The sequence below is a fragment of the Tachypleus tridentatus genome, unplaced genomic scaffold, assembly GCF_004210375.1.
Source record: "Tachypleus tridentatus isolate NWPU-2018 unplaced genomic scaffold, ASM421037v1 Hic_cluster_1, whole genome shotgun sequence".
Classification (NCBI taxonomy): Eukaryota; Metazoa; Arthropoda; class Merostomata; order Xiphosura; family Limulidae; genus Tachypleus; species Tachypleus tridentatus.
The window spans coordinates 7,691,123-7,712,136 of NW_027467777.1; the positions used below are offsets into that span (position 1 = coordinate 7,691,123).

A 21,014-nucleotide genomic window follows, 5' to 3' on the forward strand; every position below is an offset into this window, starting at 1 on the left:
TTCAGTATAAAATAACCACTCACTTGTATTCTGGTGTCTTCAGCTGCTAGGAAAGACCTAACTAGCTCTTGAACCAAATCATAAGCAAAGTTTTCATCTTCTACACTTAAATAAAAAAATGAAGACTTTGGTTCTCACTCAATCTCCTCATTTCTAATCTAAAAACAAAACAAAAGAAGATAAACATTTATTTAAGTTTCAACTCAAACTTCTCTACTTCAAAATAATCTGTATTCCTATATGTATTCTTGAGACAGCTAATATGGATATTAGAACTTTAATTAACATAAAGCACAGAAGAATATTTTGATCTTCTCATTAATCTTCAGGTTAACAAAGAGAGAGTTTGCAACTGACTCTGCTTTATGTTAATTAAAGTTCTAATATCCATACCATCTGTCTTCAGAATACATTTTTACTTGAAGTGTGTTTCTCATCTTCACGAATGTATTCCTATATATTACAAATAACTTATGAACTGTTGTTTAGAGATGCACATAAATTATTCATGCAAGTTAATGTAAAAAAAAATAAAAAAATGAAGGGCTTTCCTACATCTTTTCTAAAACTTGTCATTTACTAGGATTTATTTTACTGATTTTAACAGATACACGAACTCCAATAAACTAAGTTTATTATATTTTGTAACAAAATAATTGCACTGAATACAATAAATAAACTGCAGTGAGTCCAATACAGCTAAAAAACAATAGAAACAGGTTACTGAATAAGTACTACTGAATTCTTCAGTCTTCATGTTCCCTTAATTATACTTTTTCAATTTCAGTGCAATAACAAGTGATATGAGCCTTGCATCTTTTTCCCTAAATACTGTTCTTTACCTGCAGTTTGCAACAAAAATCAACTTGTATTTATTGAACACATTACTTCAACTTGCCAAAAGGATTGCTTTTAAACCTGACTAACTGCTTAAACATAAAATACATCACCATGCAAAATAATTCAGTAAAGTAGATTCAGTCATATTGTCATGAAAAACTTCCTTCACATTATTATGTACATAACCACTATTTTAGACTTTGTGATGTTTCTATATAATTGTATTTCATGACTGTTAAGCACTTTCTCATTTTATTATGGCAATTCCACCTAACAAAGAAATGGAAACTTTGTTAATCAAAACAACTTTGATATTTCTACATTGTGTTCAGTTGGTTGGTGTTTATTGGCACAAACCAACTAGACTATCTACACCAAACAAGCAGTAAAATAGGAAAAAGGAAAGTCTTATAAAAGGCAAAAAATAAATTAAATTAAAACAAAACAATGTCCAAAATTTGGATAAAAGATCTAAATAGAATTAAAAAGGCAAATGGCCCATAAAAAGTTAAAGACATGAGGAAGTCGGACAGTGTTACCATTTCCAATGTCAAGGGTAAACCCATACTTAAGGCATATCAAAAATGGTGCCATTGAAGAGGAGAGTTTTTTCTTTCCATTGTTAACTTTACATTTTTCAACATGCCTCCACAACAGGGGAGAGAGAGACCTGAGCTAGTCACCGAGCAAGTCAGACGTGCCAATATGCTATTCAGAACGAAACGTTCATCCTCACCAGTCAGGCTGTTAGTGCCGCCTGTAATCGTCGACGGCTTACCGCCGAACCAAGACGCCACATTGATCGCCCGAGCCAAGCCTGGGGCAACCATCGAACCGTCCAGGACCCGTATTTTACGCTGGAGAGGAATTCTCATCCAACCAGCCACTACTGCAGACCAAACCTATCTGTGCCAGCCATGGAACACTGAATTTAAAGTAAGTTGTTCCCCAAATAAAAGTCCAGTCAATCTTTATTCTGTATTCCTCAGGGGGCATCGACCCATCAATTCAACCAGAAGAAATTAGACAAACCATAGAACCCCAAATACAAGCCAAGGTATACGCAGTTCATCGAATTTATTCTAAGAACAGTAATCATCCCACACACTTCATGAAGATAGTGACAACATCGAAGTACAGTGCCGACTGTATTTTACGAGATGGCTGTTATTATCATATATTTCATTTTAGAGCCGAACACCCACATCGACGACCACTCAAGAATGGTTCAAACCAAGCACCCAAATATCGCAAACAACCAACGAAAATCTTCCAACAGGAAAATACCAAAATACCGCCGAGTCCAGACAGTATTAGAAGAAACATGAAAAAGGATTCAGACAACCCGACTCAGAAGACGACAACACCCATTGTTAGCAACACGCCAAGTTCCAGTAGTTCAAGAAAGAAAAAGGACAGTTCCTGCCAGACTTCAATTCTAGTTCCACAGAATTCAACAACCAGCCAGACTCAAACCATTACGAAGATAACCATCGATGCGACAGCACAAACTGAAAAACAATCTACCTCCACGCAGAAAACTCAAACCAAAATCTCGAGAAGAAACAAAGCATCACAGACCAGCAAAGAACAGCCAGTAGTTCCACCACCAAGACCACGTTTCACAGTTGCACCAATGGGCTTCAAGTGTGGAAACAACAGTTACATACATAAAGAAATATTTACTTTTACATACCAGTTGCTTCATGACCTAGAATCAAATCATGAAGTGTGGGGTCTTCTTGATGAGATGCTGCTACTCCTGCCACTCCATCTGGTTCATCAAGGAGGATGTACAGTTTCTAAGACAAAAAAATAGATGCATACTGATCACAACTGAAAAAAGTAGTAATAAAAAACAATGCATTCATCCTATATATATATAAAAACATTTTTTGCATTTGAATACTGAATATTCTTAGATTCCTTATTCTTATAAAGAGTGATTCTGAAGTTCATTAACAGGTAAGGAGAGGCACAGGATCAGAAATAAGGTACACTGAGTCTGCCCCGTGACAGTACCATTGAAATAATGGGAAATTTTGTTGATATGAACCAAATAACCAAATTATCAGGAGAAAAGGTGTAGACAATAAAAAAATAAAAACATTTTAACACGAGTACTCTGAATATATTCTTTGAGAGCTATAATTTTATGTATATGTGCATGTAAAGTTGTACTACAGAAGATGTAAGTCTGACAGTAGCAAAAGTTATAGCACAAATCTGAGTTTGAGGTACAAGCCCAGAATTTTATTATACAATTAGCTCATTGAAAGATTGTAAGTATTAAACTTTACACAGTTTGGTTTCTATTCATCTAATGAATATTGCAACTTCACATAACACACACTGCAGATTCACACTTAAAATCTGTTTCAATGCAAAATTACCAATATCTATTGTTTTCCTTAAACTATTATTTTGTCATTTGAAATCAAACAATATTCTGGCATGTGATGTAATCTTAGTAGTATTAATATTTCATTATACAAAATTACAAGAGATATCATTTCAAAATTATTTACCTGCAAGAAAGCCAACTGTAGCCGTGAAGATTCTGGGTTATTCTTGATTGATAATTCTAAATACATTAAAGCCCGAACATAAGCTTGACAAACAAAGGAGGCACGATCTAAAAGGTCTTCTGGAACACTCTTCAGGAAGTCATAAACAGACTTATAGTTGGGATCATTATGTGGGTCCACTAGAGAAATAACAACTTTGTCAATTCATGCATTAGCAAAAGCAAATCACAAAAAACGAAAAATACATTGTCTTTACATGTAAAACATTTATTATAGATTAAGGAAAGTTGGTGTATTCATTCTATGCATGAGCTTATGAATATACAGAACCACAACAATCATCATGAGGTCTTAGTAATGGGTCACATCTCAATAACTGAGAATAATTCTATTCTGTTAACAACAGAACCAAAACAGCCATTTTGAGGTCCTAGTAGCAGATTACATCTCAACAACTAAGAATCGTTTTATTCTGTCAAGAACAAAACCCATAGGACCTCCATTAGGTCACCAATAATTACAAACCATGTCTTATTATGTAAAGAATAGAATCACAAAAATTTCTGTCAGGTCCAAGAAAAACAGGTCACCTTGCAAAAATGTGTAATTATGGGTTTTTATTTGTCAATAACAAAATCTTAACAACCTCCATCAAGTCAAAAGAAAATTGGTCACAGCACAATAATTTGGAATTTTATCTATTATTTTAACGATAAAGTTCTAAACAGAAGTTGATATCAGTTACAAAACAGATGTTGAAAGCAGCAAAGTTTGAATGAACTATAATAGTACAGATTGTACATGTAAACAACTTCAGATCTTTGAAGCTTATCAGAAAAACAATAAAAACCACTAAAGATGAATCCCAAAATACTGATGTTGCAATAATTTGACTCTACAATGAACTGAAGCATTTCATGGAGTATGTTGATATATATATAGAGCTAAAGGAGATGTGGCACAGAAACTGAAAATTGCAAATAAATTCAACATTGAAACTCTGCCATCATTTATTAGCTGAATTTCTACTTTCAAGGGCAAGTTGGCAACACATTTTGGTGGTTTCCACAAGATCATTTTATTATTAAACTGCAACTTACTTTGCTTGTTTTGAGAAATCGAATATTTTGTAAATTCTGGTTTTATTTATACCATAACAATCATCACATTTGCTTCCTTTCAGGATGAAAGCTCCGACACATCATTCTATAGTTTCTCCACTTTAAACCAAAATCTGCAAAATTGTCAGCTTATCAGATTTTTCAAATGAGACTGCTGACATATCTTGTTTCTGTTAAATGCAGTCAAAGTTTTCATCAGTGAACCAAGTTGAAGACACAATATACAATACAAGTACATAAGCCACATACAAAGATGAATTTCTCTTCATTATCAATGTAGTTCTAAAGTTTACAGGTTACATATTTTAGAAGTTACATACAAATATCAATGAATAAGGTGTAACAGATAGTTTATACATGCTACTTCATTTTATATATGAAGGATAGCTTTTGCTAGAGACAGATCAGGAAAAAATTATGATAACTAGCAGTCATTTAGCCCTTTTGCTACAGACTCAGTATAATATACAAGTTCATCTACACATTTGCACACATTAAGTATTTGTACTATAACTTTTGATACAGCACATGTACCTTCACAAAATCTGGTAGACATTAGTACAGATACAAGTATTTTTTTACAAAATCAGATGTTTCATGAACTATTTTTATAAAAGATCTGTTTGTGAAAATTGAGTCTGTTTCATTACTAGTATGAGTGCAAAGTGATTTCATGTTATGAGTTAAAAACTGTTCTTCATCCCAAAAAATCTCAAATATTATTTCCATAATCTCTAAAACTTCCTAAATATATTTCAGATGTTTGATTTCAGCAAAACTTTATACATTATGTTATTTTCTACATTCCAGCTGTGGGGTCTGTCACTTAACTAGCTTTGTAACTATCATTAAAAAATTAGGAAATAAATAATTTTATTTTTTTAGTGCTATGATGATGACATATTGTAACATGAAAATACAAATGTTTAGTTTAAGTAGACTAAGTCTCATACTGCTATATGTTACATATATATTTATTATGTTACTGACCTTCCAGTCATGCCTAGCTAGCATTGTGCAACTTGCATTGATCTGGTGCTCTGATATTACATATCCAGTAACATAAAACTGACCTTTAGTCTTTTCTGTCTTGGCTGTGTTTTAGTGGACTAGTATTTTGTAATATACAGACACATTTAAATTATTATACATTATATATATGTATATACATTATGACTATTTAGAAATAAATTATTAAACTTTTCTTAAAATACAGAAAAAAAATGGGAAAAGCAAACAATTATCTCTTCTCTCTACGATCTCTGTACTTGGTTGTTGCTGGACATAAGTTGCTAAGCCTTTTGAAATTTCACAAGTGGAGGATATCAAACAATTTTTTTTTAGGTTTTATACATACAGTTGAATAACCAAAAATCATAAGTAACTACACTGATACCATAGAATTCCACTTAGTAACTAGATTTATATCAATTTTAAAATATATGAAACTATGAGCAGACTAAAGACACAACCGAACTCCTTGAAAACTTAGATTGAAAGAACACTAGCTTTTTCGAAGATTAAAATAGCTAAAAAACCACTTTAGGAACATCTTAAGCTACTGATTGGTTATTCACATGTCATATACTGTAGTAAGAGTATATGATGGACTGTTTCAAAAATTGGAAAGAGTTGAATAGGGCCCACTGTGTTAAAGACCTCATACCTTTTTATTTTATATTCTAGCTTGTTAAAGTTAGTAATCTGAGTTCCTAATTTGTATGAAACTGTGAACTTAGTATTTTGACACCACAAACATCTAATTTTAAACTGTGCAGCATTAAACATAACATGTGACTCACTAAAATCAATATTTATGTTCTTTTAATACTTATTTTTAAACTAAGAAATTAACTCATACATAACATTAAATAGTAAAATTATAATCTACAATTTGATTCCAAACTTACTGACATAAATTCATAAAATATTTGTTCAATACAATCTTGAATGCAAGTCAACAAACACAACAAGATGGCCTTTGATCCATGACCCATTATAAAAGGATTAAACATTGTTAAGTCCTTAATACTGCATGAAAGTTAGACCACACAGTACTGAATATAATGCACCAGATTAAGTCACAGTATAACTATACACTTGCTACATGGATGAAAAGGTCCTGTCACAAACTACAGCTCTTGAAAGAACATGATGACTTGTTTGTACATCTCTTGAATGTTAAAGACCTAAGTGACATACATAGGTTTGTGTACACACTACCATTTAAAATATTCAATTGCTCTTCATTAAACTATAAGTCAAACTCAGGGTTTAGATGGTAATGTATTAAAAATGGAAACTAATGCTTTCTTAAACTAAAAATGCACTTCCAATAATACTTACCTATGCAGACATTACAGCTATTTCATGATCTCTAAGGATTCCATATTTTGCCCATCTAAGCACTGAAAATACTAACTTCAGTCTTTTATACCCAACTTAAATACCTTAGACAAGTTCTAACTAGCAAACTGCTCCACAAACTTTAATGTGCCTTCTAACTAGGTACTGTATATAACCATCTCATACTGACAACACAGTCACTTTTTCTGAGAAATACATTTGGTTTTAGTGGGAAGGTAGAACAGGAGAGTGTCAGTGAAGGTAAGTATTATTGAAAATACATGTTCAGTTAACTTTCAAAATATACCATCTACTGACACTAGAATCCCATGTTAAGAAGGTGGAGGGGCTGGTGCAGGCATGATCCATACAGAAAGTGTCTTCATAGAACAGGAGTATACCAAGAAAAAGAATAGTACAAGAGTGGGAGAACTGAACTACCTCCAGAACAGATATGCTCTTCACCTGAAACTTAATTTTTATATCCAAGGTGGAACAGAATATGAGTAATCATTCAGTATAGGTTAGCCTCAACCAGGTAGCCAAGGTTGGATTTAGGCAGTCATGAAACCTGTATCTCATGTTAGTGGTTAGGGTTATTGGACCACAATGTTTTGTGTGTGTATATAAATATCTATGATAACGCAAAAACTGCTGTGAACACATTATTCAGCTCACATTTTCAGTTCATTTTGGTATAAATCAGTCATCTTTACACCTCCACAATTCTGGGGATTTCATCTTAATATGTAGGACAACCACCATGAACAACAAAGGCAGTACAGCACTGATGGTGTATACTCGAAATCAGAATGTTCATTAAGTTCTAAGGCATCAGTAATCACTCCATTATAAACAAATACCTTCAGGGCATTTTCAGTATTCTGAATTATTTCATAGGACGTGATGAAGCTCACAAGAGTATCTCATGCATGAACAATGGATATGAAGACTGGTGACACACTTCACTCAATCCCCTCTTTTGAAGACGATGTACTGATTACTTCTACACAGAATGAAAATCATAATTCATTATGTGACAGAACACAGGATAATAGAATTTAAGGCATTAGTAGTCCAATCAGAAGATCGTAAAACAAAGTCTACCAATGTTCATTACTGTCAACACCAACTTGAATCACCATCATATGTACAACGTCTCCGTATGAATATGGTATTTAACCTGACTCTCAGATACTCATCAAATAAGCACATAGCTGTTATGTGGTAGCAGGGTGAGACATAGCTCACTTGTAAAATTACTATTCTTATATTGTTGGTCCACTTGGTATGTTCTTGGCACAATAAGAAGCAAGTCATTTCCTGCTATATGTGAGCATAATGCACCTTAGTAGGTGTGTGAAATACAAGCTATCCTCATATAGTCTCTATTTTAGCAGTCTGTATACTTACAGTGCCAAAGTAAAAACTACAGACATTTGACACAGTCTAAGAGCAAGTTTAACCAACCAAACAGAGCTTTAGACACCTGACTCAACCTAGATGCAGTTTTTTTAAACCTATCTGCCTGTGCATCATTTACTATTGCAGTAACACTGTAGTCTTACACTGCACAGCATTCAAAAAAACAAACAATGTTGTCTTATATAATTATATAAATCAAAATCACTGTTCAACTGGTATTTTTAATGCTATAACATTATATAAGTGGATTATAGTTTATTTTAACATTCATGTTTTTCATATTACATTATATTTGTTGAAAGCTATGACAAGACTTCAGTGCACATAAGCTAAGTAAACATGTAACGGTAAATAAAAAACAAATTATTCTAATAATTCAAACTATTTCTTCTTAAATGTTACTGTTAAGTTTATAGCACTCATAAGATACACATAAATAATTTAATATCTATTAAAAAAACCATTATTAGATATAAATTCATGCTGTCTAAGAATACTCTTAGCAAAAAATATTGTTAATTAGACTGACAAAAGTAACGTTGATCTCAATTTCAAAGATCTGACCATAGGTCACTCATACATTTTTGACAGTTTTATCTTTGTTTCTGGCAGTGACAGTTGTAACTGGCAAAATAAACTGTCAAAAGAAATAATGTTACTTTCAATCAAGTTGAAATTGACTAGATATGTAAGATGGAACTAGGATTTGTAATCAACAATAAGAAAGAAAGAAAATTTTTGATAAAAGGAAGTACTTTTAATATTATTTTGAAAATAGTTTCTCACAATAGAATTCACATCCTGAAAACGACTGAAAGACTAAAGTTAAGTAAAATGTTCCAAAAGTCAGAATACCTTTGGCTGACTGATGGATAATTAACCAATTCAGAATCTTTTCTATTTACTGTAAACATCAAAGCAGATGTACTGGTACTGGTATTTTCTTTCTGTTCCCTGCTTTCTTACCCCTTAAAACATTTTATTACCAGATCTAAACAAAATTAATTATTGGCCAATCTGATAAGAGAAGATGCAGAAGTCTGTCAAATGGCTATCAATGCTAAGCTCTGTCTTTAAAATCTCACAGCCTATCAGTTGTATTACATTCTTTACTTCTGAAAAAAGAAAATGTCATATAAAGAATTACGTACATTTACTTCCATACTTTATATTCTTTCTTAAAACAAACATCTTCCTTTTCTTCATTGCTTGCATCTTGTAAAACATTAACCATGATGTGAGGAAGAAGAAAACTGTTGTCTTCACATCGTTTTGACAATCATGAAGCATGACTGAAAACTCTAGCTGTATTCTCTCGCTTTATCTGAGAAATTAAATACACAAAACCATATAAATTTTATAAAACTAAGGGCATTTAAAAACATGCTAATGAGCATGGAAAAGTTAGTTTTAAATTGAAATGATTTTGGTTGTTTTTCTCTGTGGCATAATCTGTTCTCAAAAAGCAGTTTTATAAAAAACTATTCTGCATTATTTCTTTTCTTTCCATTAGAAACAGAAAATTAACATATACAAAGACAAAATGAGAGAATTTTAAGTGTAATGTGGTGATTATAATCTAGTACTTGTCTTTAATACTACAGTAGTCCACCCCCCCAAAAGAAATTCTAAAAGTGTATACCACCTTTATGTTCTAAACATATTTGAAGAGTAAGTTTCAATAATGTGCTCCTAATGGGCTAAAACTGTGACAAATGTTACAGAACTGTGTGCACGTTACTTAATAGTTGAAATTAACATTCTCCTAATTTAGAAAGGAAATGAAACTCAGACTTACAAGAACTGTGTGAACAGATATGTTTAGCTGAACTGTGAGGTGCCTCTGTTTCAGTAATACTTTTATCTACACAGTCTGATCTCTAGTTCAAATTTTGTCATGGTTTTAATTAATATAATAATCACCTATAACAATAATATTGATTAGCAACCTAATTATCTCATTTCTTTTATCACAGAAAAGTGCTTCTTACCTTCTGAGAAGACAAGATGCCCAATTACAGGCCCAATCTTTAAAAGTGCTTCCTAGTTTGCTCCCATATATTGGGCATAGAAAGGAAGTCCTCTTGATACTAGACATAATGTACCTATCAAATAATAACAGAAAACCTGATGAACTTTTTTTTAACTTTTATTAAAAAAGCAGAACAACTTCAATATTCAAATAACTTTTCAGTTTATGTGAAATATTAAAACAAAATTGAGTTTTAATGTTTAAACTATGCTAAAATACTGTTGAATTGTAATGTTTTATAACACAGTAAAGATAAAAGAAAAACATAACACAATGAACAATGTTAGAAAAAGATTGATAAGAAAGAAAATAACTGAAAATTACTGTCTAAATTTCATTATAATAAAAAATAAAATACATACCTAGAGTGCTGCAAAGGTACCAAAATTTCTTGAACCTCTTCTGAAAACCTTTTCCAGACACTACCACTTGGTCTCACAATTTGTGACAACTCTCCACTTTGACAAGTATATATCTGTAAGGTTTCCTGCAGTACATAAGATGCACAGTCCTACAAAAAAAAAAATGTGTACTTTACATAAGAAAACAGTCATAAACACAGCATGAAAAACTTCAGTTCCAGAAAGAAAGAAAACGTTAGGAAGTGGAGAAATAAAATAACAATAAATACACACAATACCATATGTTTACTGTGAAAGGCCTACAGCATCATACGTGACTATGTTTACTGTGAAAGATATAAGGTATAACGTGTGACTGTGTTTACTGTGAAAGATATAAGGTATCATGTGCAACTGTGTTTACTGTGAAAGATACAAGGTATTATGTGTGACTGTGTTTAATGTGAAAGATATAACGATTATGCAAGACTGTGTTTAGTGTGAAAGATATAGAAGAAAGATATAAAGTATCACGCCAGACTGTGTTCACTGTGAAAGATATAAGGTATTATGTGCAACTGTGTTTACTGTGAAAGATATAAGGTATTATGTGTGACTGTTTAATGTGAAAGATATAAGGTATCACGTGTGACTGTACTTACTGTGAAAGATATAAGGTATCGCTGCGCAGTGACTGTGTTTACTGTGAAAGATATAAGGTATTATGTGTGACTGTGTTTAATGTGAAAGATATAAGGTATCACGCAGTGACTGTGTTTAGTGTGAAAGATATAAGGTATTATGCAAGACTGTGTTTAGTGTGAAAGATATAGAAGAAAGATATAAAGTATCACATTGTGACTGTGTTCACTGTGAAAGATATAAGGTATCATGTGCAACTGTCTTTACTGTGAAAGATATAAGGTATTATGTGTGACTGTGTTTAATGTGAAAGATATAAGGTATCACGTGTGACTGTGTTTAATGTGAAAGATATAAGGTATCACGTGTGACCGTGCTTACTGTGAAAGATATAAGGTATCGTGTGTGACTGTGTTTACTGTGAAAGATATAAGGTATTATGTGTGACTGTGTTTAATGTGAAAGATATAAGGTATCATGTGACTGTGTTTACTGTAAAAGACCCAAAGTATTAACAGGAATATGAGAGAATAATGGATGATGATTTCCTTGATAAACAAATCCTAATTCAAGGGGAGTGGAAGACTTGTAGTATGCATAAAGAAAAAAGTTCACATACAAAGGGCAACACTAAATAAGAACAGTTAATCTTGTGAGAGATGGCAAGTACATTGAAAATACATTTTCAGTATAGGGAAAATTAAGACTTCTGATATGGTAATTATCTACTCTCACAATATTAGCTAGAATCTTACACTGATAACAATGAGGGACCAGTGTGAGGATATGACAAAAGAATATTTTAAAATTATCTGAATGATATCTTGGAAATGAAAGAATCAGATTTGAAGATCATAGAAAGGGGAAGTGTACCATTTCTGAGCCAGGGATACTCTTCATCCGATTATGGAACGTGTGAAATATAAGGGAAAAAAATGAGAGGAGTACATCAGAGTGAGAGAGAATGTGGCAAGAAAGTGGTCATAACCAATACTGTAACTCAATCTCAAAATAGGAAAGGCAGGTAAACAAAGATACACCCCTAGGTGTACAGCAGCTTGGATGCAATGGACTACACATAGTAAATCAACTACTTTCAAAACATGCCCATGGGATACCAACATCCATGTGAGTGTAGAATTAAGAGCATACCCTCTTTACCTCAATCCCATGAAATGGGGAATTGAAACCCACTCTAATTCCTGGGTATGACACTAGGATTAGATCTGAGCTATTGAATTGGTATCAACAGAATGTCTGTTGCATGTAATCAACTCCCATAACTGTGAAATGGGCCAGGACCATCCATAGACAATATCATACCCCTAATATTAAGATGAGAAAACAAGAAACAAGAGATAGCCAATGACAGAACCAGAACAATTTCACAAATCATTGCTGTGACCCACAGCCAAGATGGAGGAAATTGAGTTAGGAAGATAGTTAACTTGAAATATGTGTGAGAACTTAAGTAAATGAGTTCACTCTAAATTCAAAACCTTCTTATAGTGTAACAACATTTAGTTGAGAGTAGGATGACAGTTTCCAATAAAAGGGATGAATTACATCTTGATGTCTCATTCTGTTGTCAATGGTTATCATAAAGAGAAGAATATCACATCATCTACACCCATAAAATACCACCACCCTATTCTGTAATTGATTGGTTATTGTGAGTAACTCATTCAGCTGGGTGCCTTCAGGGTCAACCACCTCAGCAATTTGGAACTGGAGTTGTAAGGATGCCCATACTCCACTTGAAGCAAGGAAGGTGACAATGTGGTGGTGAAATCCAAAGCAGTATCACCACATAACCACAAAATCTTATTTTGAAAAATCAGACCATACTGAGTTATTAATTCTAGGAATGATTGGGATGGACAACAAACCCCTTCTGTTTTCCCATTCAGTCCAAGGGTGATACAGTCTGGGATGGGCTTGGTTATGAAACACAAAATATCATGAAAATCATGAACCTATATGTGATTTTGTGGAACACCCCATCTCAATGGTGAATGTGTGAAGCCATGGAAGATAAATTGAACACATCATGGAAGTACAGTGTGGATTTAAAGTTTAAAAAAATCCTGGTGTCTGACCACAGAACAGGATCAAAATAATGATGAATGAAAAGAAGACCTGTGAAAAGAAAAAAGAAAGTATAAATAGAAACTTAACAGTCAGTCACACAGAATTATGAAGAATGGCTACAGGTGGAAGATAAAACCCCAAACAAAGAGGAAACTGCAATATAATGGAAGACTTAGAATGGATGACAAAGGCAAGCAAGGGAAAAGTGAAATTGTCAGATCTGATAGGAGTATACCTAGAATAAATTCCAGGAGAAATAGACCAACTGAAACAAAAGATGGACCTAACTGGCAAAAAAAGTAGGTAAAAGATCATGAACAGAGGAGGATTGCCAGAGGATAAAGAAAACGTATCCTGGTAGGAAGCAGTATGTCAACAAAGAGCTCTCACTGAGCACAGAAGCCTACACGGATAAAGTCAAGGGGAAAGATGGAAAATGGAAGAAAAGGAGGAATCACCATCTCAAGCTGCTAACAATAATGCCATATCCCTAAAAGTGATAGAACCTTGTGAGCAGTAAATACAACCTTAAAAAAGAAAAAAACTCTTCCAAACCTAAGCACTGTCAAATGAGAAGTGATAGTTCAGTAGAGGAGTGTAGAAGGAACCACATATGTCAAATGAGTATGTCACACGACGATTCGGATGAGAAACTCATTGAAATCTTACAATTCCAAAAAGTGGGGAGCAGAAGGTTTGTAGCATGTGTAAAGTTCACATATGTGAGAAAAGATAATCATTATGTTGGAATTTCATATTTTTTTAGACCTAAATACAGCTTACTTACTAAGCTTGATAAATTATAGTGGAATTCTACAGTACTGATATTGTAACTTATGACTATTTTGTTTATTTAAACTGTATACTTGTTACCTGTAAATAACAGTATTGTAAATACATTATATAATGTATAATAATTGAAATGTGACAGCATTTTGCACAATCCTTTTCCACTCCAACACAGTCAAAACAGGTCACTCTGTGGATAGTAAAAATTAGTTCCATATAACTTAATACAGTAATATGACACATGTGCACTGCTTCACTGTAGCTTCTGTATTGTTAGGCATGCATGGATGAAAGGTTGTTATAATAAAAATAATAAATATATATGAATGTATAATGTTATAAGATTTAAGCTATTTAGTCTAAACATTTGTGTTTTCATGTTATACTCTGTTGTCATCCCAGAATGAAAAGGGCAAAATTTATATATACACACACACACACACACACACACACATTTTGTTTTTTGGTTACGAAATAAGTAAAATCAACCAAACCGACACAGAGATTCATTAGTAAAAATAAAGGGCAAAACATAATGTTTTTCCTTAATAAACATTTGATAAGTTTTTGAATGTTATATTTTGTATGTGAAATTTGAAAATTTTCTGATGCATGAAAGTATTTTTCATCTCAAAATGTTGGATAAGAAACATGCAAAAAAGAAAAAAAGGCAAAAGAAAAGCTTACGACTTCATAAAAAAACACACAATATTTTGCATAACAAATCTTGTAATATTTATTGATAATATACCAAGTTCCATCAAGATATATTTATTAATTTAAAAGTAATAGCTTGAAAATTGTATCAAACACAAAATGATTATAAAGCCAGTCCCAGAGACTAAGCCTGTGTTAAAAAAAAAGTCACATATACAATCAACATAGATTCGTTATACGGTACAGTTCTTGAATTCTGTGTACACCAAAAGGTCTCCTCAAGAATAATTACTTCTTGTTACAAACTTTAGATATTGGCACTTTATTGACAACCCTATAATCTCGAGTGTGTCTAATATTTTTCACTATCTACAAATACATGAAGCTCAACAGGTCTTTCACTCACAATAATGAAAAGTCCAAAGCAATATTGCAACTTTATCAATGGGTGCTTCAGAACACAGGATACAAACATTCTCAGTCTACAAAGAATTTTATTTCAACACATTAAGTCTATTTGTAAGTAATGAATGAGCTTATAAAAGTGAAACCTGTTAGTCCTAAAATTATGCAGATGTAGCTTAACACTGTTTCAGTGAAGAAATTCCTTCACTTTTAGAAGTATTTTCTCTTCTCTAAATACATTTCACTTAGAAACAAAAGTGACATTTCTATATTTTTGCCCTCCCAGAAAACTGATCTGCTGATTCCACACAAAATTCTATGTCCTGAACAATCTTAATGTTCCTACTGACTAGTGATAGTAGTGGTTTTGTAAAGACAACACTGAGGTCTCTTCTCCCTGGTTTCACTCAATTTTATGCCACTAAAGATGGTTAGTTTATGTTTTCACTTCATGCTCTTTTTTAACAAAAAAAACATTTCTGCTGGTGCCTGGCACACCTTTACTACTTCATATAGCTGGAAGGTCTTGTCTTAGGCTCCATGCAGGTTGGCAGAAGTTTATCAACTGTAGTAATGCTGTTAACGGAGTTACAAAATGTTATACAGGGTGTTCAGAAAGTCACTGTGCAGTTTTGTAATTATATGTCTATTCAGTCTATTTCAAGCCAGCAACTGACAGCAGTGTTTAGAAACAAAATAAGAAGGATCCAAGCCAACAGGGTCACTTTTAATATTGTTTATAATTGTTATTCATATTTACCTCCTGTATTCTATATTGAAACATGTCTGTTAATAAATATACAAGTGCACAGTGACTTTCTGAACACCCTGTACAAGTGATCTTTTGATAGTTTATTTATTCTATTTACCTGATGACGATTTAAAACTTTCTCCATTTACAGTGTGTTTCAGTGGCGAGTTATGATTGTCACAATCTGTATTTTGTTCAAAGCATATATACAATCCAAAATGGTATGCAGTATTTGAAATATATAAAAGCACATTCTGCTGTCATTCGTAAGTCCAGGATTTGGTAACACACCTTAAAATGTGGCTTTTGTTTTGTTGCACTGAACTTCTTCACCCATTTGTATCCATATTTTGAAGACCACAGGAGATTCAAAACATGTTTGTCCATATTTCAGAACATCATGTTACAAACCATTTGTTGGGTAAGAAAGCAACTGGGTAATGTAAACTAAATGTCATATCTCACTGAATATCTAGTGATTACTGTGATCAACAATTTGTTTTGAGATTTCTGAAAAAATTTAATATCTCATGTATAGTGAAAGAAATAAATGGCAAGGTTCATAGATAATTAAGATTATATTTTAAACTAATTTTTTTAAAATAAATGATTAAGTTTTAACAAATGAAAACTTAAATTTAAGTAAAGTGAAAATAAAGTATTTTTCAAATCTGTGCAACTTTTGTATAGGTAGTCTAATTATTCTAACCATTTCTCATAAGTATGTCAATGTGAAATAAAACCAATAACACAGAGTCAAAAGACACACTTCAGTATAAAATAACCACTCACTTGTATTCTGGTGTCTTCAGCTGCTAGGAAAGACCTAACTAGCTCTTGAACCAAATCATAAGCAAAGTTTTCATCTTCTACACTTAAATAAAAAAATGAAGACTTTTGGTTCTCACTCAATCTCCTCATTTCTAATCTAAAACAAAACAAAAGAAGATAAACATTTATTTAAGTTTCAACTCAAACTTCTCTACTTCAAAATAATCTGTATTCCTATATGTATTCTTGAGACAGCTAATATGGATATTAGAACTTTAATTAACATAAAGCACAGAAGAATATTTTGATCTTCTCATTAATCTTCAGGTTAACAAGAGAGAGTTTGCAACTGACTCTGCTTTATGTTAATTAAAGTTCTAATATCCATACCATCTGTCTTCAGAATACATTTTTTACTTGAAGTGTGTTTCTCATCTTCACGAATGTATTCCTATATATTACAAATAACTTATGAACTGTTGTTTAGAGATGCACATAAATTATTCATGCAAGTTAATGTAAAAAAAAATAAAAAAATGAAGGGCTTTCCTACATCTTTTCTAAAACTTGTCATTTACTAGGATTTATTTTACTGATTTTAACAGATACACTAACTCCAATAAACTAAGTTTATTATATTTTGTAACAAAATAATTGCACTGAATACAATAAATAAACTGCAGTGAGTCCAATACAGCTAAAAAAACAATAGAAACAGGTTACTGAATAAGTACTACTGAATTCTTCAGTCTTCATGTTCCCTTAATTATACTTTTTCAATTTCAGTGCAATAACAAGTGATATGAGCCTTGCATCTTTTTCCCTAAATACTGTTCTTTACCTGCAGTTTGCAACAAAAATCAACTTGTATTTATTGAACACATTACTTCAACTTGCCAAAAGGATTGCTTTTAAACCTGACTAACTGCTTAAACATAAAATACATCACCATGCAAAATAATTCAGTAAAGTAGATTCAGTCATATTGTCATGAAAAACTTCCTTCACATTATTATGTACATAACCACTATTTTAGACTTTGTGATGTTTCTATATAATTGTATTTCATGACTGTTAAGCACTTTCTCATTTTATTATGGCAATTCCACCTAACAAAGAAATGGAAACTTTGTTAATCAAAACAACTTTGATATTTCTACATTGTGTTCAGTTGGTTGGTGTTTATTGGCACAAACCAACTAGACTATCTACACCAAACAAGCAGTAAAATAGGAAAAGGAAAGTCTTATAAAAGGCAAAAAAAATAAATTAAATTAAAACAAAACAATGTCCAAAATTTGGATAAAAGATCTAAATAGAATTAAAAAGGCAAATGGCCCATAAAAAGTTAAAGACATGAGGAAGTCGGACAGTGTTACCATTTCCAATGTCAAGGGTAAACCCATACTTAAGGCATATCAAAAATGGTGCCATTGAAGAGGAGAGTTTTTTCTTTCCATTGTTAACTTTACATTTTTCAACATGCCTCCACAACAGGGGAGAGAGAGACCTGAGCTAGTCACCGAGCAAGTCAGACGTGCCAATATGCTATTCAGAACTAAATGTTCATCCTCACCAGTCAGGCTGTTAGTGCCGCCTGTAATCGTCGACGGCTTACCGACGAACCAAGACGCCACATTGATCGCCCGAGCCAAGCCTGGGGCAACCATCGAACCGTCCAGGACCCGTATTTTACGCTGGAGAGGAATTCTCATCCAACCAGCCACTACTGCAGACCAAACCTATCTGTGCCAGCCATGGAACACTGAATTTAAAGTAAGTTGTTCCCCAAATAAAAGTCCAGTCAATCTTTATTCTGTATTCCTCAGGGGCATCGACCCATCAATTCAACCAGAAGAAATTAGACAAACCATAGAACCCCAAATACAAGCCAAGGTATACGCAGTTCATCGAATTTATTCTAAGAACAGTAATCATCCCACACACTTCATGAAGATAGTGACAACATCGAAGTACAGTGCCGACTGTATTTTACGAGATGGCTGTTATTATCATATATTTCATTTTAGAGCCGAACACCCACATCAGCGACCACTCAAGAATGGTTCAAACCAAGCACCCAAATATCGCAAACAACCAACGAAAATCTTCCAACAGGAAAATACCAAAATACCGCCAGTCCAGACAGTATTAGAAGAAACATGAAAAAGGATTCAGACAACCCGACTCAGAAGACGACAACACCCATTGTTAGCAACACGCCAAGTTCCAGTAGTTCAAGAAAGAAAAAGGACAGTTCCTGCCAGACTTCAATTCTAGTTCCACAGAATTCAACAACCAGCCAGACTCAAACCATTACGAAGATAACCATCGAGCGCGACAGCACAAACTGAAAAACAATCTACCTCCACGCAGAAAACTCAAACCAAAATCTCGAGAAGAAACAAAGCATCACAGACCAGCAAAGAACAGCCAGTAGTTCCACCACCAAGACCACGTTTCACAGTTGCACCAATGGGCTTCAAGTGTGGAAACAACAGTTACATACATAAAGAAATATTTACTTTTACATACCAGTTGCTTCATGACCTAGAATCAAATCATGAGAGTGTGGGGTCTTCTTGATGAGATGCTGCTACTCCTGCCACTCCATCTGGTTCATCAAGGAGGATGTACAGTTTCTAAGACAAAAAATAGATGCATACTGATCACAACTGAAAAAGTAGTAATAAAAAACAATGCATTCATCCTATATATATATAAAAACATTTTTGCATTTGAATACTGAATATTCTTAGATTCCTTATTCTTATAAAGAGTGATTCTGAAGTTCATTAACAGGTAAGGAGAGGCACAGGATCAGAAATAAGGTACACTGAGTCTGCCCCTGACAGTACCATTGAAATAATGGGAAATTTTGTTGATATGAACCAAATAACCAAATTATCAGGAGAAAAGGTGTAGACAATAAAAAATAAAAAACATTTTAACACGAGTACTCTGAATATATTCTTTGAGAGCTATAATTTTATGTATATGTGCATGTAAAGTTGTACTACAGAAGATGTAAGTCTGACAGTAGCAAAGTTATAGCACAAATCTGAGTTTGAGGTACAAGCCCAGAATTTTATTATACAATTAGCTCATTGAAAGATTGTAAGTATTAAACTTTACACAGTTTGGTTTCTATTCATCTAATGAATATTGCAACTTCACATAACACACACTGCAGATTCACACTTAAAATCTGTTTCAATGCAAAATTACCAATATCTATTGTTTTTCCTTAAACTATTATTTTGTCATTTGAAATCAAACAATATTCTGGCATGTGATGTAATCTTAGTAGTATTAATATTTCATTATACAAAATTACAAGAGATATCATTTCAAAATTATTTACCTGCAAGAAAGCCAACTGTAGCCATGAAGATTCTGGGTTATTCTTGATTGATAATTCTAAATACATTAAAGCCCAACATAAGCTTGACAAACAAAGGAGGCACGATCTAAAAGGTCTTCTGGAACACTCTTCAGAAGTCATAAACAGACTTATAGTTGGGATCATTATGTGGGTCCACTAGAGAAATAACAACTTTGTCAATTCATGCATTAGCAAAAGCAAATCACAAAAAACGAAAAAAATACATTGTCTTTACATGTAAAACATTTATTATAGATTAAGGAAAGTTGGTGTATTCATTCTATGCATGAGCTTATGAATATACAGAACCACAACAATCATCATGAGGTCTTAGTAATGGGTCACATCTCAATAACTGAGAATAATTCTATTCTGTTAACAACAGAACCAAAACAGCCATTTTGAGGTCCTAGTAGCAGATTACATCTCAACAACTAAGAATCGTTTTATTCTGTCAAGAACAAACCCATAGGACCTCCATTAGGTCAATAATTACAAACCATGTCTTATTATGTAAAGAATAGAATCACAAAAATTTCTGTCAGGTCCAAGAAAACAGGTCACCTTGCAAAAATGTGTAATTATGGGTTTTTATTTGTCAATAACAAAATCTTAACAACCTCCATCAAGTCAAAAGAAAATTGGTCACAGCACAATAATTTGGAATTTTATCTATTATTTTAACGATAAAGTTCTAAACAGAAGTTGATATCAGTTACAAAACAGATGTTGAAAGCAGCAAAGTTTGAATGAACTATAATAGTACAGATTGTACATGTAAACAACTTCAGATCTTTGAAGCTTATCAGAAAAAACAATAAAAACCACTAAAGATGAATCCCAAAATACTGATGTTGCAATAATTTGACTCTACAATGAACTGAAGCATT

At 32.9% G+C, this 21,014-nt stretch overlaps 2 protein-coding genes across 2 annotated transcripts; both read right to left on the reverse strand.

The window, feature by feature from the left end:
* Window positions 1–27: 27 nt before the first annotated feature.
* On the reverse strand, window positions 28–9,510 carry LOC143241872 (serine/threonine-protein kinase ATR-like). Its single transcript, XM_076485155.1, has 4 exons — window positions 9,412–9,510; window positions 3,369–3,547; window positions 2,537–2,642; window positions 28–158 (listed from the first exon to the last, which is right to left on the reverse strand). Exons 1-4 carry the CDS (start codon window positions 9,485–9,487, stop codon window positions 154–156), a joined length of 366 nt encoding a protein of 121 aa, XP_076341270.1. The 5' UTR covers window positions 9,488–9,510; the 3' UTR covers window positions 28–153.
* Window positions 9,511–9,580: 70 nt separating this feature from the next.
* LOC143242012 (serine/threonine-protein kinase atr-like) lies at window positions 9,581–20,222 on the reverse strand. Its single transcript, XM_076485355.1, has 6 exons — window positions 20,104–20,222; window positions 19,275–19,381; window positions 16,761–16,896; window positions 10,655–10,803; window positions 10,252–10,365; window positions 9,581–9,584 (listed from the first exon to the last, which is right to left on the reverse strand). Exons 3-6 carry the CDS (start codon window positions 16,887–16,889, stop codon window positions 9,581–9,583), a joined length of 396 nt encoding a protein of 131 aa, XP_076341470.1. The 5' UTR covers window positions 16,890–16,896; window positions 19,275–19,381; window positions 20,104–20,222.
* Window positions 20,223–21,014: the final 792 nt, after the last annotated feature.